This window comes from Pteropus vampyrus, unplaced genomic scaffold, assembly GCF_000151845.1.
Source record: "Pteropus vampyrus isolate Shadow unplaced genomic scaffold, Pvam_2.0 Scaffold123, whole genome shotgun sequence".
NCBI classification, from domain to species: Eukaryota; Metazoa; Chordata; class Mammalia; order Chiroptera; family Pteropodidae; genus Pteropus; species Pteropus vampyrus.
The window spans coordinates 871802-882598 of NW_011888904.1; the positions used below are offsets into that span (position 1 = coordinate 871802).

A 10797-nucleotide genomic window follows, 5' to 3' on the forward strand; every position below is an offset into this window, starting at 1 on the left:
GAATTGTAGAAGGGCTGGTTGATAGAAGAAAAAAACACATTCAAAACTACTTACTGACTAATGATGCAGAAAATGTTATGAATAAGTACCCCTTTCTTGATTTATTACTTTAATTATCTGACATTCTATAGACCCCCATTAGTGGATTTTTTTTTTTTTTTGGCTTAGATTTCAATTTTCTGTCTCATGCTGAAAGCTATTTATCATAATAATCAGTAAAATTCAAAACCTTTTAGCAGTATTTATAAAATTCATTTACCGGGTTCAGCCCTTGGAGAATGACAAAGAAGGCGCATTAGTACGTGTGCCGAAGTGTTTTATGCAGAATTATCTGTCCATAAGAATGATTAAAAGTTCTTTAGAATATTTGGAGCCCATTAGGTGTTTAAAAATTTTTTTTAAGTTCTTACCTATGCTGTGACTGGAAGCTGGGACCGGCTGGTTGGGTGGCTGTTGTACTTTTGTCCGAATGATCCTGTGGGCAGTGGGAAAAAAAAGAAATGGCTATTTACCGTGATGGAGAAGAGATCGCAACTAGCTTTGCATGGAGAACCAGAAAACCCATATCAAGCTGGGTCAGGGGTCAAGCTGGGGCAGAGGGGAGGAGAGATTATGAACTCAGGTTGGGAGTTAGGAGATTAGAAGGATGATGAACTAGTCCCGACTCAGCCCTTGCCTCCCTGGGTGTCTTCAGGTAACTTGCACACCTCTCTGGGCCTCAAAAGCCTCTTCCATAGAAAAGGATGATGTATTTATGTGTTTGCTTTTTCCATAGAAAAGGATGATGTGTTTATGTTATGAAGGTATTCCTTTCTCAGGAGCAAATCCAGCTCCGTAAACTCACTGTGGAATGAAGAGACTGGCCCAAATCACCTCTCTGTCCCCTGGGAGCCCTCACACTCTGGTTTTTCTGCCCTTAGAGAGCCACAGGAAGGGTAACATGACCACTCGTCAGAAATCATAAAGACAGGGGTATGTGTGAGTTACTCTGAAACTAGAAAGGGTTAAAGTGCTGCCAGGAAAGGCCTGGCTTGGCTTTGCTAAGAGGAAGTCTGCAAAAACCTGTGGAAAAGCTCCATGGGGCTGGGAGCCAGGGGTGTCCCCGCCTGTCTTTCCAGAGACCTTGTTCCAGTTCTAATAGGAACCTGACTGTAACCTTGGGCAAGCCCATTCCATTGTAGGCCTCTATACAATGAGGGAGTTGGAATAGAACACTCTTTGCTTACTTTAAGTAACTGAATCCTTTTAACACACACATGCACACACAAAATCTTATGGGAAAGCCCAGTGTACAAAAGGGATAATAGCGGTGCTGTCTTCCCTTTGCTGACTGGCAGCTCTGATGTCCTTCTGCCAAACCTTGGGCTTTAAGAAGCTTACTTTGTGAATTTCCAGCTGGGACAACGCATGGGGCTTCCATGAGTCCCTAAGCCCAGTGTATCGACCAAGGCTGGGCCAAAAGTCTCTTTGGGGGCTGCAAGAAAGTTCCTTCTCTGGAAATTGGGAGAAAGTGGATGATAATATAATGTTCAGCTTCTTTGGAAAAGTTCTAGTCAGCCTCAAACTATTATCCTTTAAAAGATAATTTTTAGAGTTTTTCCTAATCATAAAAGTGCTTTGTGCTCATTGTAGACTATTTGGACAACAACCTTAAAGAAGACTCTGAAATCACATTTCAGTGTATAGTTGACCCTTGAACACAGGTTTGAACTGCACGTGTCCACTTATATGCAGATTTTTTTCAATAAATATACAGTAGACCCTCTGGATCCCCGGGTTTCACATCTACAGGTTTAATCGATGTGGAGGGCCGACTATATGCATTGATCTACAACATTTTATATACGGGACTTGAGCATTCAGGATTCTGGTACCCGCGGGGGACCCTAGAACCAATCTCCTGTGGCTGCAGAGGGATGACTGTAATTAAGTTTTGGAGGAGTCAAAAGTTATATGTGGATTTTTGACCGACTGGGGGTTGATGCCCATAATTCTTTTGTTGTTCAAGGGTCAACTGTATTTCTGTTATGCTAGCATTCCTGCGCATATTTTGAAATATGCTTTTTTTCTTAAATCGGGATTAAATCATGTATACAGTTTTGTATCTTGGTCTTTTCACTCAGCATTGTAGGAAAAGCTTTTTCACATTCCAGACCATTATTTCTGAAAGTTCGTTTCAAGCTGCACTGGGTCTCCAGCTTTTGCAAATGGAGAGGAAAGACAGAAGTGGCAGGTGCCTCCTTTTAACTTCATCGGATTGTGGCCCTCTGTGCTTCACGGCTCAGCACTGGGCACTGAGGGCGCTCAGCGTCCTCAGCTGACAGCCTGGACTGAACGTTTCTGTTCATACCACAGGCCACGTGAGCCTCCACAGCCTTTTGCCCTTTTCTGACAAGTCAGCATGAATATTGCCTCAAATACAGAGTGTTTGTTCGTTTGTCTGTCTATCTGTCATTCAAGCCACTTATTTTAACTAAGCAAACATGGAGTGTTTTAACAAAGACCTGAGAATAAGGTGGTATTTTTGATCACCTGGAATTAAGCTAACATTTGATCTAATCTTTATATTTTTGTCACCTTCTCTATCTATATGTGTGTGTGTACAGAGATATAGCTATATGAACATATGGATAAACCAGATATATACTTTATCTATATTATGGTTTATGTATATACAAATATATGATAAAATATAACTATTTCTCATTGAAGTCCAGCATAAAGTCATAACTTTCCAAAGCACTGTCTGGCCATTAAATTTGCACATAAGCAAAGCAAAGAAAATTGTGTTTCCTTATTTTTCTTTTAAAATATTTATAAATCATTGGCAAAACATTATCAATTGTTATAAATCATTGAGAGGTAGCTACAGTATAGTGATTAAGTATACAGGTTCCGGAATCAGACTACTTGAGTTTGAATTCCAGTCTTGCCATTTGCCAGCTGCATGACTTTGGGTAAATTACTTAAACTTTCTGTGCCTCAGTTTCTTCATCTGCAAAATGGGACCAACATTCATTCCTACTCCATAAAGTTAGTATGATGATTACATTAAGAACTTTGAGCAGTGGCTGCAGCATAGTATGTGCTCAATAACTGTTAGCTGTTGGTATTGTCAGTGGTATCTTCATAAAGGTTACTGATCAGCTTCAATTTTAAAAGGTTCATGTATTCCACAAATGCCTTAAAAACACATGGGATCCCCTTGGTGCTGGGGAGGGGAAGGTAGCCATCCCCACACCCACTTTTAAGTCTGCAATGGGGCTGTCCTCAATGGGCACAATCCAAATTGTAGGGAACCCTCCAAAGCTGTCCCTGGGGATAGAAATTTTGCCCATCTGCTTGCAACGGCTGCCAAGAAAAGGACAAAGAGCATCATCTTCCACTGAGAAGTATGATAGTGGGAAGAACAAGACTAACTGAATCATAGCAATTCTAAAAAAATTAAAAATTAAAAAATGATAAGCAGCATCAAGACACATCACAATAAGAACCACACCCGGGACCTTTTCAAAACGAGAAACAGTCGGGGCTCATTGTCAGCTCACACTGAAAGTTATGCCCTTTACTTTGCTGAAGGTGAGCATGACCCTGGGTTCTGTACGAACAGATGGTCCAATGGGGAAAGGAGCTCAGCAATCAACCAGTTCCTATGAGTTAGGAAACATAAACTCAGAGCGCTCAAGTGACTTGCTCACGGTCACACAGCAAGTCAGAGCCCATGCCTGAACACTCTTCTTGGAGCCACAATCAAAGAAAGTGGTCCCTGTACTCAACACTTGCTGTATGAGGCATAAAACCTATTTGGATTCCAAACCCATTTAGACTCTGAGGATTAGAAGCCTGCGAAACTTTAGATATTACAAGCATTTGTAAGACACCATTTCAACATCACCCCTACTCTTTTGAAAGGCTAGATCTTACCACCAACAACAATATCACCCCCACACACAAAATTACACTGAAAGAGAAAATTGTGACACCTTATAAAAGGAAATGTGGAGATAAGCCTGAAGAAATACCCGTATCTACTGCACTGATCAAATTGCCATTAGTTCAGTAAAAATCTTGGACCATCAGCAGTGCTAAAATCCAAAAGCCAAGGTTCCAACTGTGCCAAGCTTGGAGAGGGCCCACAGGTGATACCCAGGCCTGTGATCGACGTGGGGAAGAAAAAAGGAGTTGGTTAATAGTCTCAGAAGGCTGGCTGCCCAAGTCAGGATTCAAAGCAGACTTTATAAGCTATCATCCTCAGACCACACCCATCATTGGGCAAGTTTTGTTTGTCCTGCACAGTGTATTTATTTTTATTTGAATTAGTTGCCAATATTTGTAAAAGTTGAGAGCTGTTACACAAATACTTAGATTTCTAGCTTCTCTTGAAAAATCGAACACCTGGTTCTCACCTGGCAGCAATCAGTTGGTGCTAATGGAGCTGCCCCTCTAAACTGGGAATGCCCCTCAAGTTTCCCCACCACTTCGCTCCTGATTTAGAGCCATGCGACTGGAATAGGAAAAGTAAGACTGCCATTTTGCCCACCATTTGACCAGCTCTGGGACAGTCACCTCCACCTGACATTCAGGCTGGATTTAAGACTCCATTGTACAGGTTGTACAGCAGCCCAGCATGTATATGTTCTTAAGAAGCCATATCTACACGATGGTTTGTGTCTCAGGAAATCTCCCACAAGCCTAGCAGAACTGTTCAGCGCTGCTTAACCCAGCGTCAGTCATGGTTTCCCAGGCTGGTTCCCCAGGAAGACAGCAGAAAGGCTGTCAATGGCAGAGTTCTACATTGCAGTGGTGGAAAGAGACCAACCCTCCTCTCATCTTCAGGAAACCCAGGTCCTGCTCCTTTCTCAATCTCAAAATCATAGTTCCTCTGCTCTCTCCATCTGGGCCTCAATTGCTATACCTATCACAGGACAGAGTTGGGCCTTAAAGGCTGTAAGAGACCACAGATATGAAAGCACCTTAGAGGCACAGCCAGCCAGGTCATCGTTATGGACTAGGACAACTAGCAGTCAGAGGTCCCCCCTTTGCTCCCGGCATCAGCTGATTCGCCATTTCCCTAGATACTCATCAAGTACCCCCTTCATAGCTTTTGCCACATCTGTAATCACTGTGCTCTATTTACTTCTTATGTTTCTTTCAAATAACACCTTTTTACTTGAATAGGCATTATTAGTTCTTTACTATAATTGGGGGTGGGGGTTCATGTAGTTCACACTTACTGGTTTGGTGTGCCAGTTATATATTTCTAAAATACATTCAAACAAATTCATCACAAAACAATTTTCATCCTGTGTTACAGAGGATATAAGCTGGAGCATGGCAAATAAGTTATACTTGTCCTACAAGGCATTTTTTTTTTTCATTGAAATTAGTTGCCACCATTTAAAAATACAGATTTCATATATACAAGCACACAGACATACACACACAAACACACGAGTCCTAGTTTCCGGCTTCTCTTTAAGAATAGGAAAAAAAAGGTGGCAAACCTTGGGCCCACATTCCCGGCAGCATTCAGCTGGAGCTGAGAAGCAACTGTTCCTTCCATAGAGTTTGTGTTTCTAGTCTGCCACAGACCCAACCTTCCCCTATCATCTTATGCCTGCCCTGCTTCATTTGTTGCGTTATCTGCCTAGCTCCACATAGGCATTAAAGTTTGAGACCCCCACAGACAACCTTAAGTTATCTTTTGAACCACCAATTCCATGTACACCCTACACTGAGAAGTCTGTGGGTCCCCAAAGCCTGACCACGGGTTTGGTGGAGGTTCCTCTGCAGAGCAGGCTGACTACTTCACAGCTCTAGGCAGTACGTGCTTCGCTCCATGTTAGGCCTTTTGGAGACTCAGGGGAAAAAAATCGTGTTGCTTTGTGTCATAGAAATCCTGCAATAAGCCAAAAGCAGGGGACTCACAAAACATACTGGAGGCCCTCATAATCCAGAAAAAGAACAGGGTTATGCCTCCCAAGTCTACCAAAATAGTTGTCATTTTGTGCCTAATTCAAGCTGTCCAGAACTCTAAGTGCATGCCAGAATCCCAGCCTGGAGTAGAAGCCACCCTAGAACAGAGACTAAGGGACTGTGTGCCTGGTTCCCTTCTTTCTTCTCAGCAGCTTGCATGATGTCAGAGCCAAGATAAAGATTTACTGAGAAAAGAAAAACAGGCTAACGGTTTATGAAATAGCAGGACTCAAAATGTCAGCACATGTACTCACACAGTGATTCTGTACACTTGAGTCATTATAGAAGAAAGGACTGTCAGGACCAGAGAGGATCTGAGAGACATTCTAGTACGACCACTCTTCCTGTCTGTGGATGAGCCCAGAGAGGCTCTGCACTGACAAGGGTAGAGCATGACCTTGAAGAAATGGAAGCTACTCAAGTTTTCAGTCTGCTGGTTTCTCTCTTCTTTGTGGAGTTTCCAGGACAATCGTCTCTGTTCGTCTCACAACTTTATCCCTGATTTTGTGAGTTTAAGTGGAGTTGAAACTGCACCATCCACACTAGGAAACTTTCTTTCAGGAACTTATTTTTAAATGTCTGAGAGTTCTGTCAGATGTATCCTGAATCAGACTAATAGGAGAAGAGGCTGTGGTGACTTCTAAGAAGATCCCGAAACTAAGACTCATAGCATTTCTCTGGTTCTTTCTGTCCACAGATGAGATTCGGGGCAATCGAGGAGAGGGCAACTCTTTAACTCCACAGCATCTTAGCATCCTAGACATCGCTCTCAGAGATCACAGACCTATACTGGAACCACCAGGGCCCTGGGCTCAGAGAGAGAAAGAGCTCTGTCAAGGTCACACGTTAAGTTTGTGGCAGAACTGGGACAAGGAGCTAAACCTCCCAACTCCAAGTCAGAGGTCTGTTCCCCAAACTCAACGACTCAAACTCTGCCCAAACTGGAGGCAGGGATTTTCTTCCTGGGAAGCTCTGAGATGGGCCAATGCTAAGACCTTGAGACTGGGCTTCCAAGGAAGTGACGTTTGTAAAGGCCTAATCAGGACAATTCGCTGTGCTCCGCACACAGAGTAGGATGGTAAAGGGAATGATGGAAAATCACTCTGGGCTCAGAAGAATCTCAAGCAGCCAGGGTACTGGCATGGCCCTCTCCCTGGGCCTCAAACTCCTGCCCACTTTGAAGAGAATAGAAGGGCAATAGAAAGACCCATCCGGCCCCCTGAGCAGCCCTCCTGTCTGATGAGCTAAGGAGTCCTGATGAAGGGGAGACCAGATCTTCAGATAAGGCACACCCAGTGCCTCCAGGATCCCCCACTGCCCCCAGATCCCTAGCCCCCCACAGGCAGCAGCCCCTCACCTGTTGATGGAACTGACGCTGGGCACCGTGTCATTGTCACACACTCGTTCTGCCAGCAGCCGGTCCCTGATCTCCCAGGCAAACATGGTGGGATTTTGACGTTTATACTCAGCGATTTTTTCCACCACTTTGGGTGTGGCGACCTTTGGTTTGGATCCTCCAATTACCCCAGGCTTGATGCTCCCTGTCTCATAATACCTAGGACCAAGGAGAAAGGAGCTTAGCCATGAGGAACCAGCAATATGGATGTTGGCAACAAAATAACAGGCTACTCTGTCCTGGAAATGTCCAGATCTGCGCTATTCAATACGGTAGCCACTAGCTATATGTGGCTTTTGAATGTTTGAAATGTGGCTCATTTGAACTGGCATATGCTATAAACATAAAATACACACCAGATTTTCAAAAATTAGTACAAAAAAGATGTAAATTATCTCACTAATAATATTTATATTGGTTATATGTTGAAATGATAATATTTTTATATATTCGGTTAAATAAGATATATAATTTAAACTAATTGTACTTGTTTCTTTTTCCTTTTTTAATGTATTTTTAGAAAATTTTGAATTTCATATGTGGCTCACATTATATTTCTATTGGACAGCACTGGTCAAGTTCGTTCATTCATATTTATCTACCATTTTAAAGTTTACAGAACACTTTCAAGTCAGTTTTCCCATCTGATCTCCACAATAGTTCTAAAGCACATAATTGCTTTGAATGACTGAATGAATCAATAAATGCATCCCCATCTACAGCTATAAAACAGAGATCCATAGAGTTTAATAGACTTGCCCAGTGTCACACAAGACACACTGGCCAAATCAGGACTGTGGCTGAGCCTCCTGAACTACAATTTCCCCAGAAAGTTGGCTTCTACCTTGCTTTCTCTAATTTGCCAGCTCTCCCATCCCCTAGCAGATTCCTCTGCCGTCTGTAAAACCTTTCCTCCTAAATAATGCAACTTATTTTTCCGTAAGAAAAAAAAAAAACAACTCTGATGTAAAATTAAAGGGAGAATTGGATTCTAGAATCAACTGGAAATACATGTTATAAAAAAGCCAAAACCTAAGCAATCAAAAAAACCAACCGCAAGTCAGCAGCTCTTCCAGGGACCTCCCCTGAGGTAAATCGTTGTTTCTAAGGACATTTTCATGCTATCAGCTCTTCCTCGTTAACGCAAATAGGATGTCAGGGTTTTACAGTAAAACCGAGACCAGGGAGAAGAGTGCCATGAAAGATCATTTCAGGGGAAAAAAATGACTTGATTCTTCTTCTGAATCTGAGCCTTCACTGGATGTCTCTCTCAACATTTACAGAGGAATTCTTGACTTCCTCCTGCTAAGGAGATTATTTTGTAGTTGAAATTTCTTTTTAACCAAAAAGACATTTTAGAAATAAAAGGGGTCAAATATGTGGCGACAAAAAGTAATCTTAACTATGGGCAGTGAACACACAATGCAATATATGTATATATATGCGCCTTACTGTTAAATTGTACACCTGAAACCTACAGGATTTCATTCACCAAAGTCACCATAATAAAAAAAATAAAATAAAATAAATAAAATTAAAATTAAAAAACTAAATAAAAATAAAAATTAGAAATGACTGGTAATTTTCAAACCTAACAAAGAGTTCATATTTGTTAAGGGAAGGAGGTGATCCTCTCATGAGATGGTGGAAAAGCTTACCCAGAACAACGACTGGTCACATTTAAAGAGGTGCTGAAATTCTTAGCCTGGATAAGTCCGATGAGGACCAAATTAGTGAATATTTTAGAAACAGATGAAATAATTTGGGAGCAGCGATGTGGAAGTGGAAATTCTATTTTTCATTGAGAAGGGTGAGTCCTATACAAATTTGGACCATAAGGCAAAACTCAACCTATCCTCCCTTTTTCTTTAATTGCTGAAAATTTGTTATTAGTCACAAACAGGTTTTTAGAAATATCTAAGGAAATATTTTTTGCCAGAAGTCTAGAAAAAGTGTCTAAATCAAGGCATACGATAATTTCCACAGCCTCTAATTACAATAGAAAGTCATTTGTTAATATCAGCACAACTCATTATTTAGACATAGTGCTCTAAAGTTGACAAAGCTCTTCCTTGAATTATCTTGATCCTCACACCAATCCTGAGAGGCCAGTAGGGTTTTATGCAAAGGAAAACCAAGGATTAGAAGACTAAGGATTAGCACTCCCTTCTGGAAATTTGGGCTAGTCCCAGCTTTCAAAGCTGACTCTGAATCCAGTGCTCCTCCCACTAGATCAAACTGCTGCTTTGGTTGTAAAAATTTTAATAATAATAGTCCTTCGCAATTGTAGACAGCTTTACTATTTACTAGGAATTTTAACGTGCATTTTTTCCTTATATTCCCTCAATCAATAGTCATTGAGTGCCGGTTAGGACAGTCACCGTCCCAGGCACCGTCGTGGGGCAGAGGTTACAGACACACAGACAACCCAACAAACGTTAGTTGAATGGGACTGCAATATTCAGGCAGAAACTCTGAAGGGGTGGCAGGATAAATCTCCCCTCACCCCCAGCACTTGCCCTGCTTGCATGGCTGGGGGTGGCAGAGCCCAGGACTCTCCACCCATCCCACCTGAGCAGTGTCAACCATAGGAGGCTATGCTCTTGACATGAGAAGTTTCTGTCTTCCTTTTGACTGACGCATGGGCCAGGCACTTAGAAGGCAACCCTGACACTCCAAGAAACCCCAACTCGCAACTATGTCAAGTGAGGATTCAGACTAAATAACCATTCTCTCATCTCAGCAAAACAGTCATGCATCCCTTTGGCTTACACACGATAGAGAACGGCAGCTACCAACATACAGTGTACTTCAGCGCAAAGAACATTAGTTTGGGAGTAAAGGGGTACAGATGCTAGTCAGTGGCTCTGACCCTAACTTGCTGTGTGACTTTAGCCAACTCACTTAGCATTTCTGGACCTAAGGTATCCTTATTTGCATAATAAGCTGAGGATGTTTGCCCAGCCTGCCTTGCAGGGCTGTTGTGAAGACAGAAATTCAAAATGGTTAAGAAAAAGCTTTGCAAAATATAAAGAGCACGTGTTGTGGATTAAAATCCTCTGAGTGTCTATTCCTGTGTAACATACCACCCAATTCCAAATGGCCTGAACCTCCCAGACAGGCTCTAGTGAAAGTAGACAACGCCAGGCTTTCTGGGTGGATTTAATGGGCCTCACATGCCACTAGGCTGTTCCTCTCAAGCCCCTCCGGAGCCTTGAGCTCTGTGTACTGAATGCCCACACTCCTGGCAGACCGCCACCTTCTTGAGATGACGGGGGTCTCTGTCAGCCCAAGGGACTGCCTGCCTTACCATGCAGACTCTGAAAGCCACAGCCACCACACACCACACACTCTCTGCAATCTGTCACCCCATGCGCACCCATCAAATTCTTCAGTGACCAAAAAAAAAAAAAAAATAGTGGATG

General features: G+C 42.4%; 1 protein-coding gene across 1 annotated transcript in view; it reads right to left on the reverse strand.

The window, feature by feature from the left end:
- Positions 1-10797, reverse strand: part of PAX5 (paired box 5) — a 170602-nt gene that overhangs the window by 151749 nt on the left and 8056 nt on the right. The window contains exons 3-4 of the mRNA XM_011366206.2: positions 7334-7531; positions 411-475 (exon numbers count right to left, since the gene is read on the reverse strand). Coding sequence (XP_011364508.1) covers positions 411-475; positions 7334-7531 — 263 coding nt within the window. The remainder of the gene's footprint in view (positions 1-410; positions 476-7333; positions 7532-10797) is intronic.